The sequence below is a fragment of the Poeciliopsis prolifica genome, unplaced genomic scaffold, assembly GCF_027474105.1.
Source record: "Poeciliopsis prolifica strain line A6 unplaced genomic scaffold, Auburn_PproV2 SCAFFOLD033, whole genome shotgun sequence".
NCBI lineage: Eukaryota > Metazoa > Chordata > Actinopteri > Cyprinodontiformes > Poeciliidae > Poeciliopsis > Poeciliopsis prolifica.
Window position 1 is genome coordinate 3,775,554 of NW_026562408.1, and position 24,924 is coordinate 3,800,477.

The 24,924-nt window shown below is 38.7% G+C and overlaps 3 protein-coding genes across 20 annotated transcripts in view; all 3 read right to left on the minus strand.

Moving 5' to 3' along the window:
* LOC129373515 (EH domain-binding protein 1-like protein 1) overlaps window positions 1-16,559 on the minus strand; it is a 28,134-nt gene extending 11,575 nt beyond the window's left edge. For 6 of the 18 annotated variants that reach the window (XM_055051485.1, XM_055051497.1, XM_055051482.1 and 3 more), the window contains exons 1-14: window positions 16,456-16,559; window positions 13,638-13,695; window positions 12,812-12,907; window positions 12,237-12,290; window positions 11,735-11,913; window positions 10,642-10,760; window positions 10,427-10,516; window positions 8,764-9,417; window positions 6,371-6,436; window positions 6,132-6,266; window positions 5,827-6,033; window positions 5,545-5,695; window positions 2,179-2,493; window positions 274-1,701 (exon numbers count right to left, since the gene is read on the minus strand). In XM_055051485.1, the coding sequence (XP_054907460.1) occupies window positions 274-1,701; window positions 2,179-2,493; window positions 5,545-5,695; window positions 5,827-6,033; window positions 6,132-6,266; window positions 6,371-6,436; window positions 8,764-9,417; window positions 10,427-10,516; window positions 10,642-10,760; window positions 11,735-11,913; window positions 12,237-12,290; window positions 12,812-12,907; window positions 13,638-13,695; window positions 16,456-16,559 (3,656 nt within the window). Of the gene's footprint in view, window positions 1-273; window positions 1,702-2,178; window positions 2,494-5,544; window positions 5,696-5,826; window positions 6,034-6,131; window positions 6,267-6,370; window positions 6,437-8,763; window positions 9,418-10,426; window positions 10,517-10,641; window positions 10,761-11,734; window positions 11,914-12,236; window positions 12,291-12,811; window positions 12,908-13,637; window positions 13,696-16,146; window positions 16,264-16,455 lie in introns of those variants that run through there. The other 12 variants (XM_055051488.1, XM_055051480.1, XM_055051483.1 and 9 more) reach the window with 12 other exon arrangements.
* Window positions 16,560-19,700: 3,141 nt separating this feature from the next.
* On the minus strand, window positions 19,701-21,004 carry fam89b (family with sequence similarity 89 member B). Its single transcript, XM_055051509.1, has 2 exons — window positions 20,580-21,004; window positions 19,701-20,083 (listed from the first exon to the last, which is right to left on the minus strand). Exons 1-2 carry the CDS (start codon window positions 20,829-20,831, stop codon window positions 19,877-19,879), a joined length of 459 nt encoding a protein of 152 aa, XP_054907484.1. The 5' UTR covers window positions 20,832-21,004; the 3' UTR covers window positions 19,701-19,876.
* Window positions 21,005-22,053: 1,049 nt separating this feature from the next.
* On the minus strand, window positions 22,054-24,703 carry znrd2 (zinc ribbon domain containing 2). The gene is made up of 4 exons (XM_055051508.1): window positions 24,595-24,703; window positions 24,065-24,216; window positions 23,299-23,383; window positions 22,054-23,178 (listed from the first exon to the last, which is right to left on the minus strand). The coding sequence occupies exons 1-4, from the start codon at window positions 24,608-24,610 to the stop codon at window positions 22,748-22,750; spliced, it is 684 nt and encodes a 227-aa protein (XP_054907483.1). The 5' UTR covers window positions 24,611-24,703; the 3' UTR covers window positions 22,054-22,747.
* Between the last annotated feature and the right edge of the window lie 221 nt (window positions 24,704-24,924).

Consider the following 24,924-nt stretch of genomic DNA (forward strand, 5'->3'; position numbering starts at 1 on the left):
AGAAAGAAAACTTCATTCTTATTTTTAGTTAATTAAAGAAATCAGTCTTTCCAAACCCATACCACAGAGTTTGTCAACAAAGAATACCAAATGTAAGAAATGTCATGAACAAGAAATAAGTCAGCTCAGTAAGACTCTCAGGTGAGAGTTTTAAATTTGGAAGACAATTCATTTTAAAATAAAATCATTCGATTTTATTGCAAGCACAGAAACAGACCACACAAAGCAGGAAACACCAGTTGGTTACAGCTTCACATCGTTATTGAAACTTACCGCTTTTCAAAAGCAGAGTTCGGTTCACTCAGTTTCTTTCTTTCTTCTGACTGAAGGGAAATTTGCTCAGGCAGCTGTTTGGCTGTAATGCCGTTTTTCACCAGTGGAGGGAACCGTTGAGTTTGTGTTTCACCTTCGACATCCCTTTTGGATTTAGTGAAACCAAGAGGAGAGGTTTTCATCTTCGCCTTGTCCTCATCTGACTTGTTTTCCTCCAGAATGCTGAGTGGAGGGCTTCTCGTCTTATCCTCCTCTTTTTTATTTCTGATCTCTGCCTCCTCCTTCTGCTGCAAAAGCTTCTTCTTTTGCTCTTCTTTCTTTTTCTTTTCCTTCTCTTCTTTCTCCTCTTTCATTTTCTTTTCTGCTTCCAGCCTCCTTTGCTCCTCTTGCAGCTTCCTCTGATTCTCTTCTTCTCTCTTCTTTCTCTCTTCTGCCTCCTTCTGCATCTTTTCCTTCTCTCTCTGCTCTATCAGAAGCCTCTCTTTCTTCTTATTTTCCTCTTCGACCCTTTTCTCCTCTTCCTCCTTCTTCTTCCTCTCCATCCTCTCTCTCTCTTCTCTGAAAAGTCTCTCTTTTTCTTCCTGCTCTTTTTTTCTTTTCTCCTCCATTTCTTTGAGTCTTCTCTCTTCCTCTCTGTTTTTTCTCTCCTCCATTTCTTTGATTCTTTTCTCTTCCTCTCTTCTCTTTCTGTCATCATCCAACCTCTTTTTTTCTTCTGCCTTCTTTTTCTCATCTTCCTCCTCCTTCTTCCTCTTCTCTTCTACCTCTCTCAGTCTCTTCTCTTCTTTCTGCTTTCTTTCCTCCTCCTCACATCTCCTTTTTTCTGCTTCTTGTTTCTTCCTCTCTTCATCCTCTCTTATTTTCAGTTGTTCCTTCTCTTTTGCCTCTTTCAAAAGTCTTTCCTCAGTCTTTCTAGTCTTTTCCTCTTCCAAGAGTCTGATTTTCTCCTCCTCTTTCATCTTCTTCATGAATCTTTCTCTCTCTTGCCGTTTCTCCTCCTCCCTCTTCAGATTTTGTTTTTCTGCTTCTGACTCCAGAAGCTTCGTCTCCTCTTCTCTTTTCTTCTGTTCCTCTTCCTCTTTCCTTCTCTTTTTCTGCTCCTCTTCCTCCTTCATTTTCTCCTGTTTGTCTCTCTTCTCCTTCAGCAGTCTTGCCTCTTCGAGTTTCCTTTTCTCTCTCTCCCTCTTTGCAGCCTCTTCCTCCTGAAGGAGCTTCCTCTTCTCCTCTTCCAGCAGCCTTTTCCGCTCTTCCTCATGCTTTTGCATCTCCTCCTCTTTCTGCTTCCGGTGCATCTCTTTTTCTTCCTCCTCCTTCCTTCTCCTCTCCTCCTCTTTCTTTTGGATATCTGAGAGTTTCTCCTTCTCCTTCTCAGCTGCTCCCTCAAACTGTTCTGTCAGTGATGGCTTTTCATTTGTTTTACTTTCAAGACTGCAGAACAGATAAATAAAAAGGCTTAACTTTTGGGTTTTCTTTGTCAGCATCACCTCACATTCTGAAGTCCTGTGTTAATGTGCTTTGCAAAAGTATTCACACTCTGGGACTTTTTCACATTTTACAACGCTACAAACAAAAACTACAGTGTATTTCATAGGGATTTTATGTGATAGACCAACACAAAACACTGGCAGAAAAATAGTTCATGACTTAATCTTCCATTAGTTTAATTAGACGAATTTTGTTTGTAAAAAAGTATCAAAAACACGTATCCTTTTCATTCCACTTCTTAATCATGCACTTTTTCTGCTCATTTTCCACAGGCAACCCAGTGAAACACAGTAAAGTTTGTTTTTATAATGTGATCAAATTTAAAAAGTGGTGATGGTTTTTGCAAAGCACTCTGTGTTTATTTTTGTGACATTTTGTGACATTGATCTTGTTATTAAAATACAATAAAAAAAAACTCACCCTGCAGGACACCTTTTGATTGTGTCACACCTAGAGTTGTCCTCTTCCAGAAACAATCCCCCTGATTTCTGTTTCTGGTTCAGTGATTTGTTCTCATAGTCACGTTCAAGTGTTTTTCTGGACAGTTTATCACTTACAACACTCTCAATGATTTGGTTTTTCGATTCAATTTTTTCCTTAACATCTGACTGTTTAGGTGTGATAAACGCAGCAACGACAGAGGTGGAGGACTGCTCAGAGGTGGAGCGCTCAGTGCAGGAAAAGGGCCAGGGAGGCGGTGGGGCTATGATCAGCTCTGAGCAGGGCTGAGCAGGACTGAGGACAGAGATATGAGCAATCAGACTCAACAGGTGACAAGATGAGACTGCAAAACCCTGAGCATGAGGACACACGCTGCAGAGCTGTTGGTTATCTTAAATGGAGGGAGAAAAAGGGGGATTCTTACAACAGGAAGTGAAGTGCAGCAGTTAGCAACCCGGAAGCTCCAAAACCAGAAGCACACAAAGGAAACTGAGGTATTGAGAAACGGCAGGCAGACATTTCTCAGAAGCCTTGATTTGTATCAGCAAGAGGAATCACTCAGGTTGGTTAGCTTGGGGCTGTTTGGATCTTTATGAGTGATGATAAAACTTGTCAAGAAAAATCTGGTCCTAACCTGTGACTACGTGTTTGTCACGCCGTCTTTAGTCAATACACGAATCAGACGAAAAGGTTTTTCATTTTCTTCTGCTATTAAAATCCTCGTCAAAACAATGGTGCCACCAAAGGGTAATGGGGGCTTTTTAGGGACCCATTAAATCTGTTCATTTTGCAGTCTTATGTTAAGAGTATTTTATACGATTATGAATGTGAAAAAGGGAAGGGTTTATTTAATTACATTTATTTATTCATTTATTGGGCACAAGTCTTTCATTTTTATACATTTTATTTAAAAAGAGACATTAATTTATGCTGTTTCTGAAGTAATTAACATATTAACGGTTCAAATTGTAATATTTATTTTGAATCTGATACATATATTTTAGGAAAAAAAATGCATCAGATCTTCAAATGGATACTTATTTGAATATTACACCTTTTTGTCATTCTGTCTTTTATTGCGAAACACAGTTCAGTGATTCTTGAGAAAAGGGACAAAACAGGTCCAAAATTCTAATAAAATATGCACAAAATATACATTTTTTAAATGTTTGACTGAATCAGCCTGGGCCATGTGAGCACAACTGTGTATGTATATCTGGTTTTTGCTGATTTTTTTTTTTTTAACATTATAGTAGGTAAATAGTGTCTTTAAAATCCCTTGTCCTGGAGCAGAACTGGATACATTATAATAGTTTTAAATAAATAAAGGAATATTAAGATAATATACTATGATAATTAAGTACAAATATTCAAATAAATAATGATAAAAGTATCAATAAATTTTATTAAAAATCATTTTTATATATTTTCCAACTCAATTGAAATTTGTCCCAAGTTTTTTGTTAACACCATCAGACATAAAAAGAATGTAAAAAAAAAATCAGGCATTATTGGGGGCATCAGAATTTCTGAGGACCCCATGACCTTTTCCTTTCTCTTTTCTTGCTAACAGGGCTAAGCAGCTCTGGTTAGTTTATTCTTTAGTTTTTTCTTCTGTTTTATTCCTAAGTTGCTCGTCACAACCATGATGTGTCAAATATTATCAATGGAACACGTCGAAGTACTAAACACGCACTGCAACATGTTTTCATTTGGAGTTACACAACAAAGTCAAAAAAGTGAGTTTGCACATTATCCTATCAAGAACTATAGAATATCAGCAACTAATGAGAATATTTTCAGTTTATTAATGGGTTTTCTTAACATGAAGACTCAAAACAGGGAAAGTGACTGCACACATGACAAATCCGTCCCACATGCAAATAAAAAAAATATTAAAATATACCTAACACACAAGTCTGAAAATGCAATTTATTAACGCTAATATTTTTATTTAACAGTACTTTCCTTACTGGATTACAAATTTGATATTTTCCAAAACTTTTAAGCAATTGCACTATTTTCAAATTGCAGAGTTTTAATTTATTTAAATAGAAACTCAAGTATAGATTATTTTGGTATTTGATAAAAACTAATAATGCATAATTGTTGTGAAACATTAAACACTTAACAGCAGTGAAAAGAACACCAGCAGCACACATTGAGCCAAATGTGATTTGAGCAGAACAAACCAAGCGGGGCATCACAGTCATGATGGGAAAACTGAGGGAATCCAATCGGATTTGTCCATCATGATGTTTCATCCTGTTAGTAGATTAGTAGTTGGCATGCAACAAAAAAGTCACCGTACATGCAGGGAGTTTAATTTGAGTGTAATGCTCAATAATTACTTTCATCTCAGTTCCAAAAGAGCAAAGAAATAAAATATGTGAAATTGAAAATAACTGAATCTTAAAGATTTCCTTTCCACTCTGAAAGTATTGTCTTAGTTTTAAGTTTCATAAATGCAGTCGGTTCCCAACTCAATGATTAATCATGTCACCTGATAATCATTTAAATACTGACAGCCCCCACAACTGCTTCAGGAAAGTCTGTTCTAGAACGGTTCTGGAGCAGAACCGTTTCTAGTACAAAACATGCATAGTTTTATTAACATGACAATTTCACTATCTTTCCAGTGATTCGGAAAATTCTATTTAACAATTATGTAGCATTGCAGAAAACACATTAAAAACAATTTAAGAGAATTTCAAAATATGGTCTAAATGAATCACATTATTTCATCGCAGACATGTTGGGAAAACTATTGTAAACTCCAAAGAATAAATCTATATGTCCCAATACAATATATTTATTGTCTAGGATCTATTATTTATGCACCTCACAAATCTGGAAGTAGCACGATAGATCAGTTGCTGAAAAAAATATTCCATTTAGATTTTTCAAAAGACATGCAGGGGAAATAAGAAATATCTGGAATCTGTGAGAATCAGTAGATGTTCTGTTCCAGTCTATTCTAACTTTTGTCTTTTGCTAATAAGAAACGTTTGAAGTAAACTGTATAAAAAACTAAAGAGATATCCCAATAGCATATAAGCTTTTGTTGCTTGCCAAAGTTTTAAAAAACATATATCATTCCTTGTACTTCACAATTATGCGTGACTTTGAGATTGTAACATGACAAAATGTGAAGATTTCTAATACTTTCCCAAGGCTAGCTGAATCTCCTTTTATCCTGAATACAGTAATAATATTATATTACTATAATATTAATTTTCCATCCACTTTCTTTTTAAGATTTGTTCACTGTTGACAGATTAATTTCCTCTGACCCGACAGTCTAAAAGAACCAAAGCAAGACTCTAAATTAAGCTCTGAACTCACCTGGTCTTTCCAGCTTTGCTCTCTGCGATAATCAGCTTTGGCTCTTCCAATGTTCGTCTGTTTGTGTCTGTCTGGTTACTGGTAGGAGACGTTTTGTCTTGGCTCATTGGGCTTACAGTTGTCTCTTTAGCTACCAGAGGGACAGACGAGCCTATAAAAATAGAAATCAAGGAAAAAATCATTAGAGTTAGAAAACAAGACTTGATGGATTTCGAATTATCCAAAACTGATATAAATAAATGAATAAATACATGAGACAAGTTTATTAAAAAGCTGGTGTACCTGTCTGACTAGAGCTGATTTGAGCAGGAGGTGAAGAATGAGTAAAAGTGAGAGAGGAGGAGAAAAAAGTCGGGGAGGAAAAAAGGGCAGCAGAAAGAGCTGGAGTCTCTGGGTCACAGAGAGCATCGAGATCTGGACTAGTCAGCAGAGGAACGGGGGAAATGTTTCCAATGGCTGGAGCTGATGTAGGCCAAAGCCCCTGAGTAACTGAGTAAAGATAGAAAACATAGGAGGAAACAGAAAGAAAACTCATATGCAGAAGAGCTAACAGAGGAGGATGGAGGTAGACCAAACACAATGGTTACCTGACTCTGAGCCAGAGGGCGGACATTTAGGGAGAGATGATGATGAAAGTGGAGAGGAATCAGTGGATAGAGGAGAGGGAGAGGTGGGGCGTGCGAAGGATTTCACAATCTGGGGTCTGAAAACATGGGAACGGCCTGATGTGCAGGGGGGGAAGATGGCAGAGGAGGCAAGAGTAAAAATGAAATATTGTAGGGATGAACCGGATAAGCAAAACATCGAATAAAGAGAAAAGACACACCAGAGCCTGAAGCAGAATCATCTACGTTCTGAACCTCTTGGGGGCGCTGCTGGTGCACTGTAGGAGCTTAAAGGAGACCAGAAAGGAGCAGTCAGAAAAAATAAATCACAAAATTAAGACAAAAAGCGAAAAAGAAAATGGATGGAAAACAAACATGCAGTTTAGAAAGCAGAGATAAAACCTTTCCTTTTTCAGATTTGTTCTGCTTTTTCATTATGTTTGCAATGCTCTGATCTCTAAGAGGTTGTGTTCAGAAGAAAACGCAGTCTTAGTTTCTTTCTGTTACTTGGCTTAATAAACCCCAAATTCTCTAAAAAGATAAAACATTACACAGCATGTCAGCATGTTAGCATGCTGTGTAATGATCATTAGTTCTTCTTCATTCTTCTTTATTTTTTCCTCAGCTAATTTTAGATTATGAAAACACAAATCAAAAGCTGCAACCAAACCCTCTCATTTAAAATATGATCCACTAGTCTGGACAGGTTAAGAGACAGTTCTGCTATGGTGGTTCTCATAGTCTAGCTACTGTTCAAAAAATTTCAGTGTTTGCTGCATTTTTATATCGGTTAAAGGGATATTTAGCATTCTAGTGCAAAAAAATACAAATATTACAACCTCTTTTTAGATACAAACGATTTTTTAAATTTAGATTTCTATAGCAGACTAAGACAAAGTAGCTCAGATTTAAAGTGAAAAGGAGAGGATAGAGAATTTTTTTTAACTTATACCCATAAATAAAATCTACTGTAATTAATACCTTTCGGAATTAATCTTAGTTAGAAAATAGAATCCTTCATACTGAGATTTAATCTCAGAGTAAATGGAGCTAATCTAATTCATGTCCCATTTCAATATGCGGATATATAGACATGTGCATTCTTGAATGTCTGTTATCCACCTGTTTATTTTAAACTGCACTTTAGAGAGGATTCAAGCAGCTCAGTCACTCTGCTCAGGTATCAGCAACAGCAGGAACTCTTATTAATTTGTACTTCCTCATGTATAAACTCTATGTATAAATTTTCCTTCTGCTTATTTCCACTTCACTGTGCAGTTTATATTTGCTGAAGCTCATATTTTATTCCTGTCATTCACACATTTGTTTGACCTTATTTGGTTCCCGTTTGGCTTTCTCTGAATTACACCTGCCTTATTACTCTTTAATGTTTATTTGACTTAGTGAATAATTAAAGTCTGTAGTTTTCTATCTCACTGCCTTTGTTACAAATTTCCATTTGTTTTCTATTCATTTGCAACCTTCATGTAATGCTTCCTACTGAATGTGTTGTTTAGACATTCAGTTTAGACTGAATGTGTTGTTTAGTCCTCAGAAGATGGAGATTTGTGTTACTGGTTTTGAGTTGGAGTGTGTTGGTGCTTAAAGTGTGCACACATGGGGATGAAAGCCATTGTTTTGGGCCTGGATGCATCAGAGCTGTTGTTTGTTTGGGGTGAAAAGGTCATTCAATAAGCAACTCAAATTAATTACAACAACAAAAATTAATTTGGTGTACAAGTTTGGCAATAGTCTAGAGATACATACATATTTACCTTCTAATATTTATGAGTGATAAATGTGCATTGTAAAAAAAAAACTTAATCTGAAAGTAAAGATATTGAAGTCAGGTTTACATTAAGCTGCATGATCGACTGCAACTTCAAACTAATTTGACATGAAAGCATACAGTAGTGCAGTCCAGTTAGTTTATATTAGAGGCTCATTATCAGCTGCATACTTGTAGGGTTAGGGTTTTGACAGAACAAAAGACTATGAAAAAGATGAGTTCAAGTAGGTGCATTCACTTCCTGGGTGAAACACAGCATCACTGATAAAACATTTAAATATTAAACTTAACAATATTTTATCAATCATCATGCACAGTCCACTAACAAACCCACCCCCATAGTTAAAAACATACATTTTACAAGACCACCACACTAATAAAACATGCAGCTGAGAGTATGAGGCCTGGCTGCACTGCAAAAACACAAAATCTTACCAAGTAACTTTGGTCTGATTTTTAGTGCAAATATCTTACTACATGTTGAAATAAGACAAAACTAAGTAATATGTAACTTTTTGGCAAGAAATAGGAACTTGTTTTTTGTGAATAATTTCTTAATAATAATAAAAATGTACTAGTTTTAGTTCACTTATAACATGGGAAAATGTCTTGTTATAAGTTAAATTATTTCCAAATAAAATACAATGTTTTCATCAAAATTAAGAAATAATTGAGTCAAAACAGGCTCCTCTTGCTTGCTGATAAGTTGCTCGTAAGTTACTTTTGTCTTATTTCAAATGTACTAAGATATTTTCACTAAACTAGATCAAAATTACTTTTGTGTTTTTGCAGTGTGTATGCCAGCCTGATTCCTAATAGCTTTACCTGAGCCTGCCTGGACGATTCTGGGCAGAGAATGGGGCAGAGAGAGGGTCCAGGTGACAGGGGGCTGAACAGACTGACTCTCATGGGGCAGCTCTGGGGGTTTTTGGAGGGAGGTAAGTTTGGGAGCAGGTGAGATTGGGTTTTGGGTCACGGCAGTGGATACAATGAGAGACGTGGTTGGGAAAGACATGGATGAGGATGTTACTGCTGTTTTAGGTGTTGGTGATGAAGAATGTGGAAGTTTGAGAAGCTCTGAGGACGGAGCTGGAGGTGTATCTGAGGTCGGAGGTGAAGAGGTTTCCACAAAAGCTGGAGACGTATTACAGGAAGATTTGGAGGTTGCTGAATTTTCAGGGAGCGAAAAGGCAGAGGAGGCACTCTGAACTGGGGGAGGCTTTTCTGTGGCCTTTTCTGGAGGACTAGTTACAGAGTCACACACAGCGGTGTCTGAAAGGCCAGTGGTGGCTATTTTCGCCCGCTTAGACCTGGGCGAAGGCTGAGGGGAGGGGCCAGGTGCGGATTGAATGTCTGATTGGACAGGAGCAGCTGAGAACAGATGTCGTGAACGTCGGGGAGAGGGGCGTGGAGCATTTGGCAGAGGAGGGCGAGAATGAAGAATGGAAGTGGAGGGATCAACATCACGCCCACCGACTGCTTTAATAGGAAAAAACAGTGATGAAAGATGGGGTGTGGAAAAAGAGAATCTATGAAATAGACAAAAAGGATTGTGACTGCTGAAACAATGAAACAATGGTAGGATCACATGACTGTCAGTGGCAATACAGTCATGTGAATCACATGTCTTAAAGCAAAACAAAATCAAGATCGCCTGCTGAAACTAAAGCTAGTATAAGAATGTTATCTAAGCATGCTTCCTGTTAAATCTGATCCAATTGTAACTGTGTCGAAGCAAAAATGAGAGCTTAATAACATTGGAAATCTCTTGAAATACTTTAAGAATTTTAAGGTGAACCTCTGGGACTTTTTGGGGTTTAGGGACCACAACTAAAAATGCATACAACTGTCCATTTTAATAGTTGAATCAGAAAATATGGCTTTATTTGCATTGCATTACATCTTATTGCTACCGCAAAATCTAATGTTGACGATCTTTCCTTGGACTACAGCCAATCAGTGCCAAGGAAAATGAATGGTGCTCTTGGATTGACTGCTTTGCAAATGTCAGCTAATATTGTTCCATGTGGCATCATGCCTAGATATTTAAGCTTCCCAATACTTGTAAAAATTGTCAGTTTTTCCACAAATAATTTGGATCAACTGAAATGTTTGTTTATTGGTGAATACTGAAACGGGAATCGACAAAGGACATTTCCTTGCATTTCTAAAAGGTTTAAAGATCTCAGTACTGTGGTTTCACATTGGCAAGGGCTGACAGAGCTATTTTTATATGTCCTGCAGCTAAACTGTTCATCCTAGCAGATGTACTTCAGAACAGTGACGGCTGGAGTCTGATGTGTTTAGTGTTTAAGTGAGAAGAAGTATGTGGGTTTCAGCAGCAGGGCGAGTGACAGGACTGTGTGAAATACTGCGAGACAATCCGAGTGCTTGAGCAGCTGATGCAGACAAACAGACAGTGTTTCCATCCACACCTCCTCTTCACTGGCAAGGAAAAATAGTGACAGAAAAGGCAAGATGGAGCTACCTGAAGCTGGCAAAGTGACTCCAGTGGATGTTCGGGTGTCAGGAGGAAGAGGAGCAGGACGGTTTGGACGAGTTAGTGTGTGTGGAACGACTGCATGAGCCATTAATGGAAAGAGTCCAGCAGAGAAGGAGTCAGAAAAAACAGGGTAGAAAAAAGGGAAAGTTGTGTCAGAGGTGTGATGATAGGGAATGAAATCAGGAAAACGTTCTACCTACCTGTGGCAGTGACAGACTTCCGGTCCTCCTCTTCATCGCTCTCATTGAAGTCGTCCAAGTTCCCGATATCAGTGGGTTTAACACTCATGAGGCTGGCAAGACTCTGCATGTCTTCATCACTGAGAAACAGTAACAAAACTTTATCACACCACTGTTACAGATGGGTAGGAGACATCACTTTAAGGCATTGAATCATCAAATATGTGATGCATTTGATACCAAAATATGTATTTTATTCTTAATAACTTCCTTCAAAATCAGAAGAAACCTTCAAAGAATCATGCAATGAAAGTATTGGGAAAACAGTGACCATCACACTCATGCTTATTTTGTGGGAACAAAAACAATCCAACACTGTTGACACTCCAACAATTAATTTAAGATAAACTAACTCAAGATAAACTAGGAAAGGTAAATAGGAAAGATAAGAGATATGCATCATACGTCTTTGACGTATGACGTATGATATGCCATCAAAATGCATGTACTGTCTACTGTCATAAACCCAAACAAGTGCAGTTTGCTAAGCGCTACAAGGACATTAACTGAAACTATGTGATGTGAGTTTTAGGAGCCTTGAACAAAAACAAATCCACATAGTTCAGTATGAAACAAAGGATGAATGTGATTAAGCGCCTCATGGACATTTTGGATTATGATGGAGGATCTGTAATGCTGTGGGTTTTATTTGTCTTCCTAAAGCCCAGGGAATCTTGTTAGTGGCAACACGAACTCAATGAAATTCAACAACATGTAAAGCAGATATCTGGTGGCTTCTGCTAGAAAACTAATAATGGGTCATCGGGTCTTTCTGGACAATATTGACCCAAAACATGTGTCCACATCAACAGAGAACTCATCCACCAGACAGAGAATCGACCTTCTCCTGTGGCTATCTCTGTTTCCAAACTGAAATCCTACAGAAAGTATGTGTTGATGCAAAGAAAGAATAAGAGAGAACCTCTTTTTATGTTTGATCCTGGTAAAAAATTTAATAAGAAATGTGGAATTTCAGTAAAAGACTGGCTACTCCATCAGAAGATTTTTTTTTTTTCAGACAGTCCAAGACAGTAAAGTAATTCAAACAACTTACGTAGCTTTTCCTTCTCGAATAAAGACACACGACAGAGACAACTTGAGCTCAGCCTCCACCACTTTGACCGACAGTGGCTTCAGCTTCAGAGTCAGGTCAGTCTGGGTCGGCGTGGGACTGGCAAAGCGCTTCAGGTTGATGTCAGCAGAAGCTAGCACCTTGCGGTGACCTTTGTTCTCCTGTGGATAATGAGTTGAAACAGTCTTTGAATTTAAAGTATTTTATCTGGCATTTATTTTCATAGTGAAAGTTTTATCTGTTAAAGTAGATGTGATTATTGTTCAGGCAGTAATACTTTAGTCATCCAGTTTTTTAAAACACACACTGCATGAAAAAACAGCTAAAGGGGAACAAAACAACAACTTAAAAATCCTGAAGACATAGTAATGAAGATTTCTTTAAATGATTACAAAAAGTTAAAGATTACAGAAAACTTTTTGCACACTGCACTGTAAAAAGAGCTTGGGTAAATTTGCAGCTTGAACAGTAAAGTGATACTTACCCCCTCAAGCACAAATGTCCATTCCTTGTCCTCAAACACGTCCGTGTTAGGTTCCTAACGGAGTGATAAGGAAATTAGTTTTTAATTAAATATTCTCTAAACTTTGTAAATCTGTTTCTTTTATCTCTATAATTTTATATTTAGATATGCATTTAAAAAGTTGGCATATCTGGAAGGGGTCCAGACGTGCCAACTTTTTAAATCTAGGTGCAACTCAAAATATTGACTTCCTGTCTTCAGTTTTTTGTATACATTAGTCATTTATCTAACACGTTAGCTTACTTTGAGGCAAAATGCGGTGGAGGAACTAAAGCACATCAATGATGGTTGTGTTCCATTTCAGCATCTTTGCATTTTGGTTGTTAGGTAAATTATGTGCAAAACCAGAACTTTATCTAAAAGAAACGCAGCCCCAGTTAAAGATTGCAAAAGGAGGCAATTTACAATAAGTAGAGATAACTTTAGAGAGTGTAAAGAGCAGAGAGACTGTAAGTAGTTTGGTTTTAGATGTTATAAAAAGTTAAACAGATAAACAATTTCCTGGGCCACCTCTCATAGTGTTTGAAATGGGATACCTTGAACAATGTAACGGAGATGTCAATGTTTTCTGGAACAGGCCATATCACCGTTCCCCTGTAGGGGTTCTTTATCCCAGGCTGCCAACTGTGGAGCTGCACAATAAAAAGTTAACATTAACAAATGCATTCTTAAGACAATTACGAGGTACTATTTTTTCTTCAGATGTAGCAAATCAAACAGCAGAAGTCACATTTCTTAATGCCCAAGCAAGGAGAGGAGATGTCTAATAACTGTGACTCTCTTCAGCCAGCAATGTTTCTGCATCAAAATCCCCTGCAGTCCCTTAAATGGCAAGTAGGAGCTGGCAGTCTCTGCAGTTACCATTAATTTGTCAGGCTTTAGCACAGATATGTGCCAGAGCATCAAGCTATAGGTCCTACAGCCAATTCACCACTTTGTCTCATGGATATAGTGGATTTGATTTAGGCATCTTAACTGGATGATGCATCACACTTGAACTTTGATATTCTCTAACATGTCTGTTTAGGGGTTTTAATTCACTATCAGCACATGGACAACCTTTAAGTCAAAGCTGGAGTTTTCTTCTTAGTTTTGACAAATACAAAGTTTTAGCATGCATCAGCAAATTTCTCTAGAAAGCAGACAGAACAAATGCCTATATTTTTTTTTTCATTTTAACTACTAAGGGATTTTAAAATGACAGAACATCAACTAATGCTAAGTAAGGTTCTCATTTGTTCAAAATGATGTTGCTGTTGCAGATTAAGGGAAGGCTTTTGTGTGTGATCCCAAAAGGAGAATCCGCCTGAGAATACACACACTCATGCTTAAATCTGTTGTGTTTTGTCATCTCAGTTTTACCTTGGAGCACATGCGTCTGTTCCTCCTGGTCCACACCACTCTCAGCTTGTCTGGTTGCCTTTAGAAACACACAAACACACCAAAACAGAAATAAGACCTTGTCTAATGTCGTAACTCAATAATTAGACCTAGTACACACTCTGCTTGAAAGAACAAGTGAACAGGACAAGAAAAAGGGATGTGGAAAAGGTTTTCACATGGAACTTGGAAAGTTTTTAAATTGGATGTCAGACCATCTGAACAAAGTGGACTTTATGCCTAAATGCGATGCCACGAGATCCAACACAAAGTCTTATGACTGTCACTGCTGAATAATACTGCACTGCGTCCAAGAAAAGCCAGTGCTGGTTGTATGAGAGTGTGCTTTTGCAGGAGGACATGGTGACATGTCCAATTTGTCTATCAGTATTTATAACCCAAGCAGCTGCTCATCTGTTATTAGACTGAACAGGATGAGCATTCTGGTACATGTGTGTGTTGGTAGCATCACTGTGTGTGCTCCTCTTAGGACAGGAAGTGAAAACGGAAACGGCAGAGTCACATGACCAGGCTGAGAAGTATGTCTTACAGGAAGAAGAAACCCCCAGTAGTCTTCATGCAGATAAAACTGTATAATACAGATAATTTTTCATAAAACTCTCTAACACTCAGTGGGAACACAGTCAAATGATGAAACCCACATGTTTCCATCTATGGCTCTGTGATTCTCACTGCTGCCTTGTATGTGAGTGTTTAAGTTCAGCCAACAGCGCTTTGTGTGCACACGTGTTTATGTGGTATGTGTGCTAGTGGGTCGGCTTCAGAAATAGCCTGGGGGGTACACAGTGGGGATGATGGCTGGAAGAGATGAGGCAGATTTGGAGGAAATAATGAGGAGTGTCATAACTTCTGCCAGAAACAAAAGTTATGACATGAAAATGAAAGATGCAAAATCATTAAGTAAGTGCAGAGCTTGTGGGTAATGACAGATAGCTTAGGCTGAGGTTTTACAGACAATAGAGGTGGAATTAAAGTTAGTAACATGTTATTAGTACAAGGCTGTTCAAAACAGCAATGTTGATGTCTTTATTGTGTTTCTCAAACACTTTGCTGGTTGGTTGCCCTATCTCTGGCAAATCTTAAACCTACAGGAAATGATTAGACAGATTTCTTTTGAGGAAGTAAAAAAAAAACAAAAAATCATGTTATTCTTGTGACTTTCTAGGGACTAAGGTGCTTATTTGTACATTCACCGCATACAGACCAATGCTGCAATCAGTTATGATTTGTTTTCTCATTGTCTGTTTTTGACCTCCAAAGACATGAGAGTATTGGCTGTAAATCATCTGAGCTGAAAAATAAATAGCATTATGTGGCTTTCAGAGCAAAGTAACATTCAGAGAGTAGGTGCATGCCTTCATATTACTGCATATCCTAAGCTTTTAGGAATATCTTCCACGTGGCTCATGATATCACCTCCTGCACCCGATAAATGATGTGATGTTTGAGGTCTTCAAAACCTTTGTACGGTTTAAAGTACAAATCACACAATGTTTTGGATAAGCTGTAGGTTTTTCTTTTTCTTTTTTCTTTCTTACTTGGAATTTCTCCCTTATTGCTTTAATACAGAGGAGAGAAAAGACTGGAATAGGCCTTCATCCTTTTCAATTAGATAACCTGATCTTCGCTGACTAAACTTCAAAAAAAGAATATTAAAACTTCCATGTGTGGGTGATAAAACCTTCTGGAAATTATGCCTGTTAGATAAACTGGACACTTTGAGGCAGTTGTGATTCTGATGGTCAAGTATTCATAAGTCAGCTCCACATTTGCTTTGAGGACTGCCTTAAAAATTCATAGCATTGATTCAACAAGGTGTGGGAAACATTCACTAGAGTGTGAATCTGTAGCAGATCAGTTAACGGCATATCCATGAAGATTTCCATCATCCTGATCAACCGTTTGAACCCCAGCATGTCACCTTCACCACTCTGCATGCTTGAATAATTCAAGTTGGTACAATGTGGTTTATTTGGTAGTTGTGTTAACCAGTTAAGACTGGTCTACATAGAGAAGGTGATACTGTAATACTGCACAGTCAGAGCATTTAAAGTGCCATTCAGTGTAAGTGGCTATTAATCATTTTATTTATATTTTGGATTAAAAACCAAGCCCAGTAATAGCCCAACCTTATTGGACTAAATAAATCAAGTTCTTCTAGGTTTCTGTTTACCCTACAAGACCTGTAAAAGACCTGATTAAATTATAAAAAGTCCACACAAGAAGGGAAAATCCCCACACTCATGATTCCCATGATTGCCTTACTATGTCTTCATCGAAGGAAAATAAAAACTTAAATATAAGCTATACATTGAGTAAATTAAATGAAAGGATCTTGACTAATTCACACTGACTTTGAGGAGATCTTAACAAGGTTTAAATCTAGTTCGCTGAAATGTGCAGTTTGCTTATGTCTTTTTACTTCTAAATAAGAGTCACGAATTAAAGTTGTGTTAAAGTGTTTCCTAACCTCATTCCTGAGATCAATAACACATGTAGGTGTGCCGGACTTTTGCCTTTAAAGATAAAGAAACTTTCTGCTCAGTGTCACAAAGTTATCTGTCAAAGGCGGGGATCGAACCGACGACCACTAGCTTCAGGCTGCGGGCGGGCGGGGCGCCCTCAGCTGCCTCTGTTTAGCGGAAAGACCCATAACGTGAGGCTGATCATGGCCACGACGGAGCCTTATTACAGCTAATAACGCACACAAACAGCTCTAGAGAAGAACGTTTTAAAGTCAAACAGTAAAAAGAGACGTTGACAAACCGACGTTACTCACCATTTCTTCGTGCACTCCAAGACAAGTTCCTGATAAGAAGCGATAAACTGGAACTTTGAAGCCTTTTTACCGACTCGCTGAAGTCGTTTCCAGACCGACGTCATCGCCGCTGTCGGTAAGGTTGAGGTTTACACCCAGGGAGAGTTGAATAATCCAACTTTTATCGGCTGGTTCTGCTCCTTACAGGAGGGTTTGCCTCCTCTTCATCCGCCGCTGATGAAACTCGCACAAGCTGCGACTTGCGCTCATTTGCAACACCTCGAACTGCACGCGCACGACACAAGATACAACTTGATGTAAACCAAGAGGAGAAAAACAACGACAACAGGCAGGAGCAGCAACAGAGAAACTGACTTCCCTCTGAGGCTTGAAAAAGTCCCGACTAAAAAAACTGCAGGAGTTCTCACTGACAGCTTGTCTTCCCCTGTTTGGCTCTAATCCACATGGAGGCAGCACAGCTTACTCAACTCTGGGTTGTTGTAACACAGATCTGCTTCCTCTTGACTCAGCCAACCCTCCCTTTTTCTGTCTATGTCTGTTAGAGAGAGAGAGAGGATATGCAAAATGAGTTTATATTGATGCAGCAGCAGCAGGCTATGCAAAGTCCCTGTAATACTTGGAGACTTTGACCCTGACTTTCTGTATCACTGGAGCAGCCTTATCTAGCTTTATTTCACATAATCACCTCTGCATAGTCTAATTTCTTTGCAGAGTGCAAGGGTGAAAATCCTATATTGGAAAATTCTGTCCTTGGTTTGAATCAGAAGTCTCAGCTGTGACTAAGTCACTTCCTGAGCAACGTCACTCCCAATGTTTCAGGGAAAACTGTGCTGCTCTCTGTAGCATAGTTTCCACACGAGAGAAACGGACCAGGTTCACTTTGTAAGTATGCGTCTGTGTGATTTCAGGTTAGGTCAAAGCACAGGGATTTTCCTCAGTGAGAGCAGCAGAGTATTTTTAGGCAAGGATCATTTATGGACAGAGGCAGCTGGATGGAGGAGTGTGGGGAAGCAACAGCGGGACGGGTGGTGTGGGGGGGCAAATCTCTCATGACTCAGAGTTACTCTAATTTTACACTGTGGGTTCGGTCTGCAGTGCTGTCCTCTCCTCGTCCAAACGTGAACCGACCTGTCAGTGTGATGCTCTGATGTCTTCATGTATTGTAGTTCAGAGCATGAACAGAAACTTCTTAACCTCATTTCTGCTGTGCTGTATTGGGGTAATACAGCAACAAAAACATATTTACTAATGAAAAAGCTGAATATTCAGCCCATTTTACGCTTTTGCTGAAAGTCATGTTGGGGACATGACAAATGTTTCAAAGAAGGTCAAATGAGACCAAAATGAAACGAAGAAAGAAGAATGTTGGTGGAAACATACCTTCAAATCCTTGTATGAAGATTCCTCTTTTTCTTTTGTGAAGAGGTCAAAAGGCGCTAATACTTTTACAAGACAGTGTAGCAGTTCAGTATCTTAACTTATTGAGGATCTCAATTTGCTCTGATTACTTTAAATCTGTGCATATTTTGGGCATTATTTGATGTCTTAATGTGGTTTGACTGTTTAATTAGCAATTTGGTAATTCATGTGTCATTTTGTGTCCAGTTGAAACCATTTTTATTTTAATGAGTGTCAGACTTTGCTCATTAGTTGCTGCTATTTGTAGTCAATCTACGTGTAATTTTTACCTTCATATTAGATGCATGTTAAACGTGCTCTTTCACTTTTATTGCACAATTTCTTTTAATATTTTTTAAATATTAAAATCTGTCTGATTTAAAGACAGATTTGACAAATGTTTTACCTTTTGCACACAACATAATCTGGTCCTCCATTTTTCTCCTTGCTGGTATTCACTCCATTAACTTCTGGTTAACCATATCATGACTTTACAGTTAAATAGGATCTTATTCTCCATCCAAGTGGGCAGAACAAATATAAAAGAAATGTGACTACCAGTTATATATGTCCATATTTGAATACAGCTGATTGAAAGCCACAAATGAGAATAGTTTTGAATGACATGAACATAATTTGGGTACATTCAAATCTTTAGCTCAGTAAGTGGCAGACAGAGGGGGACGTTTTCTACCTTTTCTGATATCTCTGTATCTTGTGCACCTTTTAAATAGTGGAACATGAAACCATCCTTTGAAAACTCCCCACACCAAATGTTTTCTCCATGCTGCTGCATTTGGATGACTTAGGGGCATAACGGAGAGACGGAGCCTCTTCATGTGTCTATTCTCTTGGCTTAAGGCGCATTAATATACTGCAGAGTTTAATTTTTCAGCATTAGAGTCCAAGTATACATCCAAATCTACTGTGGGGTCTCCTGCAGAGGCTTTGGACAAGACATGTCCTCACAATTTGATAGATTTGGACATTTCTGTTCGGTGAAGAGGGTAAATATAAATGAATATGTTGGATCCTGACAGACTCCTGAACACTGGAACTGAATCAAAATGTGCTGTGAAAAAAGCAAGTACTCCAACAATGTTGTCCCTTAAACAAGCAAGTTGCTGCATCTTGTTTTTAATTTTTAACTCTTTAGTCAATTTAATGTTTGTTGTTTATTTGAATTGTAAAATTCACATTAGAGGGGAAAAAAAAGGATCATTGCTATACATCACCAAAACCTGACATTTTACTTGATGCTTTCAAACTATGTGTGGGAGTTAAATAAATAAAACAAGACAGTTTATTTTGGCATTCAGAGCTATTGAAGGCGTGTTTGTACTAAATAAAAGTTGTTTCTAGGATCTGGGAAAATCTCATAATTAATATCTGTGACAAGTTTCCAGATCATAACATAAAGAAGATGTCAGAAAGGAATCTTTGGGTTTTAAATGTTTACTCCTTAGAAATAAACTCCCACAAAAGGCCAGGAAAAGGCACATTTTTAACATACTGAAGTTTAATATCACAAAAAACATGTTCTGTCTGACCTTTTAGAAATGTATTTAAGTCAGAGCATTCCTACGAACTTCAGCTGTTGTTTACTTTTAACTCTTTCACTATTTAGGTATAATTTACAGCTTCATCAAAGGATCACATGAGCCAAATCCAAATTATTCTGCATTTACACAGTGTTTTCATGTCGATTACTGTGCAAATGGAGAAAGCACATTTTTGTGTGAATCTTTTTTTTTCCTACATGCACTCTTTAGTGTTATCCCAAAAATCCTAATTGTGCTTTATCTAAAATGTTCATTCCTTTCTAGACACAAACTATATGCAAACGATTAAAAATAATAATTTATTAAACCAGGCATAAAAGTTAATAAATGTGTACAAAGTACAAATCTTACTGAGCAAAATGTGCCAGATAAACAGGCATGTGATAAATTAAAACGTCAATAAAAAAGGGTCTCAAAGAGCCAAACGGCCTCTTCACCATTGGTCCATGTGTTTCTATTAACTATAAATGAAAGGAGTTTCTGGGAGAGTGCTGAGAAGAGCTTTGTGCTTTATCCTCATTCTTCTCCTCTAGTTCCTCCTCCTCCTCTTCATCCTCAGAGTATCCGTTATCAGCGGTGATGGAGGCTTCGCCCTTGCACTCCTGGATGGCCTCATGGAGAGACCACAGCTGGCAGAGCAGAGACATGTCGAGCTGACGAAGACCCACCTGAAATACAGAAGCAGACAATGAACCAAAAAGTCCAGATTGTTAAAGCTCCCATACAGATCCTTGTGTTTTAGCTCATTAAGATCACAAATAATGTATTTTGAAGGTAAAGTTAAGACATTGTGTAAAAACTGTGTAATTAAAAGGAAAAAAAAATTAAAATCCCTTTTAAAACCATAACAACAGAAAAATGGTGACTCATTTTTTCAAGAAGTTTAAACCAAAAATGTATAATTGAGGGAAAATGACACAGTAATAAAACATTCATTCTATTCTGGAAAAGGCACAAAGAGAAGGCAAATAGTTAAAATACTGTTTTAATTTCCTAATTTGGACAAGTAAACAGTTCATGGGAAGCTATCATATTTTTCTCTTTCTTAAAGTCAAAGCTTATGCAAGTTGATAACTTTTAAGTTTGTAATGCAGTCCAAATGCATTACAAACAAATGCACTGTCCCACCGTGGATGCTTTGCTGCAGATGAGTAAACAGCTCACCATCTCTTTGCGCAGCAGCGCCAGCGTAGCGTCCAGACCACCAGGCTTGGCAGCAGCCGCCTCTCTGCCTCCTCTGCAGCTGATCTCGGCTTGGATGCGGCTCCTCTTGCTGTGCATCTTCTGCATGTCCCTCCAGGACCCGCCGCTGGAGTTCAGGATCCCGCTCAGGCTCTTAGGCAGCGGCGGCAGCCCCTCTGCGGCGAACACAGCGGCACCAACCCGACAGTCTGCTCTGCTCAAACTCCCGTCCATGACACTTTTTCCTCAGTAAAAGTGGATTTATCGCTTTCAGAACCTCTCAGGATCAGCTGCTCACACAAAGGCGCTGTTTACTCAAAGAAAATGACATCATCTTCCTGGATTCAGACGAGAGCAAAGGGATTTTTGGCCCCAGAAAGAATATGAAGCTTCCGGGCTTTGTTTTGCATCCTGCTCTTTGTGTAAAAGAAGGGGCGTTCACTGACAGCCCCCACCTCCCCACCCGGACAAAACAAAACCCCGCATCGATGTTTGCTACACATGGAAACTGATTCTGCTTTGAGCGACTTAACTAAATAGTTTTCATTTATGTGGATGCAGTTATTTGCTCTAACGAAAATGTTGAGCAACATTTTTTTTGCACTTAAAATCCAGAAACAGCAGTGGGTCTTTCACACATCTGAAATGTGTGGAAGGAAAATCTTTCCAATAACAGTCCAGATATGTGGAGTTCACGACTAACATTCAACACATTCAATCAATGAATCTCTGCAGCTCCTCCAAAGTTACTATGAGCCTTTTGACTGCTTCTTTGATTAATGACGTCTTTTGCACAACTGCTGATGTGGCATCAGACTTGTGGACGATAACTTGAAATATATCTGATGTTCTTATTAATTTAAACCTCTGATTCCTCAACTTTTCCACTGACCTGTCTGCTGAGCTCCCTGCACTTAATCAAGGTGTTTGATTAAGTCAAACACCAGAATCCCTTAGTGGGCAGCTGCATCTATGCTGAGCTTAAATTGCAGGTGGTTTCTACACCCGCATTTGTCGACTGACTTTGTTGGTAATTGTACTTAATTTTTATCTAGATGAGCGTAAAAGAGGCTGGATAATGCACAGCCCAGCAAGCTTTCATAGAACCTTGGACAGCTGGTATCCTTTCACTTCACAATTAAGTTTCACTTTTTATTGGTCAGGTAAAAAAATTCCATTATTAAATGCAGGTTGTGACATGAAATATAGACCGAGAGTAAATACTTTAGTAGAGCACTGTATTACTTAAGAACTCTGAAAGTCAATGGGAATAATAAATTCAGTTTTATTTAACCTATTTATTAAAAAAATAGATAATTTTTGTCTCCCTCTTGTGGAAAGAAACACACTGTGCAAATTCAGAACAGGATTTAATTCTGATCCATTATAAAAAACTAGCTACTTCGAACACATGATGAAGGATGGGACCTTTAAAATGAAGTGCCGTCATATGATGTACAATTGCAAAGATTTTATTTATTCTACTTGCCATAATAAACTGAAAAAAAAAAGTCATACAAGCATCCATGCAAAACATCCACATGACTGTCGGCTTTACTTGACAGTTTTTCTTTCTTCCAGAAGCCTCACAAACCACGTTTGCATCTCAAGGGGGTCAAAGACAAGTCTTAAGCCAAACAACTTTTGAACTGCAACTGATCTCCTAAAGGTTAGATGTACACAATATCACATTCAGGCATGTGAAGGCTGGATAAATTTGTTAATTTAACAAATCTGGTTTGCAGCACAGAACATTTTGCAGATGGCTGTGGAGAAACAAGAGGGCACAAGATCTCAAGATTTCATTTTCTATGTAGAATCTCCCTGGTTTAATAATCTCAATAGGATACATTTAAACTAATATGAACAAGTCAAATGAAATGCTAAATGTTGGTCATTTTAAGTTACAATTTGACAAAAGCCATTTCATCAGTATGTCATTTTTCTGTTAGGTGCATGCCTGCATAATTTCAGGGGTAAGTCGTGCACTTTGAAACATCTGAATCCTAATTCAAGTGTGTCGAGGAACAACTTCAGATTCAGCCATAAGCAAGTATTCAAATAGAGAGAAGCAAGGCAACAGTCAGTACTCCGAAGCAAAGAAGAATCAGCGCTCCTATTACTTTATGCTTTTCATCTGTCCTGTGTGCTTACTGGCTGAGCTCCCTGAGGCTTCGCAGTGAGTTGGCACAGCTGTTGATTAGGCTGCACAGCTGGATGCTGCCCTCCAGCGAAGCCGAGCTTTGTAACTGGGTGGTGGCCCAGCGGAGTTTAGTCAGAACCGCTTCTTCTGCTTCTTCCAAAACAGGTCTCAGGGTGGTGTTCTGAGGACAAACTGGGGGACGGATGGGAGCCAGGGTGGTGGTGGAGGCAGGAGGCGGAGGACACATGACGACAGGTGGCGGCAAAAGGGCCCTTCCTCCAGCGGCGGCCCCCTCGCAGTGCTCCGGTCTGGGCTGAGGAACCGACATGCTTGCCTGACTGGTGGTTGGTCCTCCATTGAGTTCAGGTGATGCTGCCGGGATCAGGGCTGCCAGCTGTCGCTCTCTGACCTGGGACAAGGCAGCTTGTGGATTTAAAGCTAAAAAGGAAAAAAAAAAAAAAAAAAAAAAAAAAAAAGAGGGCAAACTTAAACATCTGTAAAAAGAAAAAAGTAAAAAAAATGGAAACTGCAGAAAAAAAAAATCATGTAGGAGTTTACCAGGGTTGTCCTTATCAATATCAGAGTCCAGCTCCTGACATGAGACACAGTAGTTCTTCTGCTGTCTGTCCTGAAGAAGAACAGTCTGGAAACACAAACATGTGCCTTAGATAAGTGAATCTTTCTCCATTGTTTACACTCAAAGTCATTGCTACCAGTAACACTGTTTTTTACTCAGATTGTACCATAAATGTCTGCAGTGCGATAATCATTACTGACCTTTAGCATCTTCAAAATGAGAAAGGTCACAGGAAACACACATGACAAAGACAAGAACACCAAAACAAGAGACATAATAGTACAAAAAGCCCTAAACTGTCATTGCTGCAGAAGCAAACATGTTAATGGAAAGTTGAGAAGAAGGAAAACATGCAAAAGAGATTACTGCAGCCTCGTTCCAAGAGTTTGGGGCTCAACAACAAACTCCTTGGTCTGCAAAAGTATTTAATGATTATACAAATGCCATAATTTTATTCATTATGCATGAAAGTAATTTAGTGATGCTTGTGCCACAAGCATGATTAATGAGCACAGGGACTGAAGATTGGCCCATGCTGTCCAACCTGACAGAGAGAGAAACTGATATTGGCTGAGGAAGTAAATGCTGGAGAAATATTTGAAGATACACTCCAGATCCAATCACCTCTCATTACACAGGATTTAAAAAGTATCTGCCACTAAAATCATAAAACAAATTTGGACTGCTTTGACAGTAAAATGCAGGCTGTTATTCTGACTAGATTATCACAAGCAACGTCGTGCTTACCCCGCACACCTCGCAGCAGTCCCCCAGCATCTTGTACCCTTTCAGGAGGTAATCTCCCATCAGCTTGCTGATCTTGTCCTGTCTCTCCCTGCGGGCCTGGACCACCTTCATCTCAGCTTCTGTTGGAGGCTCCCACTCAAAGTCTTCGTCATCTACAGGTCGGCAACAACCAGTGAAAAACAATATCCGGGCAAAAACACTCTGATAAGATCAGCTATGCTACATGCACACACTTCTGTAATATCATTACAAACATGCTCCCTTTATCATTGTGTATTACACATTGTAAAGCTTTCAGTTATTCTGCTTGAGTAAAGTTTTACTGATCTCTATTTGCTTGCTACGGATAGTTGTCAGAAAATAACAAGCTAGCAGTCAAAGCACCCGGGGTAACGTCAGGATAACGACACGAACACGAAGCAGCTCAGTCGATACAAGCTAACAGAAATAAGTGCTAAATACTATTACACATAACCTGGACAAGTTCTTTCTTAAAACTAAGAAATTAACAGACAGTTACGTTCACAAACCTCCATTCAAAGCCATGTTGCTTCAAAGCGGCTACACGTTGTGAGTGACGTTTCTTCTTCGTGGCCCGTCAAAGTGTCAGGTGGCGTTTACCGCCCCCTGCCAGCCTTTTCAAAGCCTTCTTCTTCTTCTTGGATTTCACTGGCGGGTGGCAAACAAAGTTTCAGTAGCATTACCGCCACTTGCTGGTATGGAGTGTGATTCGTAATGGTTTGTGTAACGGATTGTAAAATGAAATGTCTAAATTATTTGTAGTTTATTTAAATTAAACAATTTAAATGAATTTCTAATTTAAGACTGTTGCAGATTGTTTATGTATGTTTGTCTGTTTT

Coding starts and splice junctions, on each gene's coding strand:
- fam89b (XM_055051509.1), bottom strand. CDS start 20,831: ATGGACGGGAGTTTGAGCAGAGCAGACTGTCGGGTTGGTGCCGCTGTG. Junction 20,084..20,579: donor CGCTGCTGCGCAAAGAGATG/GTGAGCTGTTTA, acceptor TCTGTATTTCAG/GTGGGTCTTCGTCAGCTCGA.
- znrd2 (XM_055051508.1), bottom strand. Junction 23,384..24,064: donor ACTGCTGCGAGGTGTGCGGG/GTAAGCACGACG, acceptor TTGTGTTTCCAG/ACTGTTCTTCTTCAGGACAG. Junction 23,179..23,298: donor TATTGATAAGGACAACCCTG/GTAAACTCCTAC, acceptor TTTCCTTTTTAG/CTTTAAATCCACAAGCTGCC.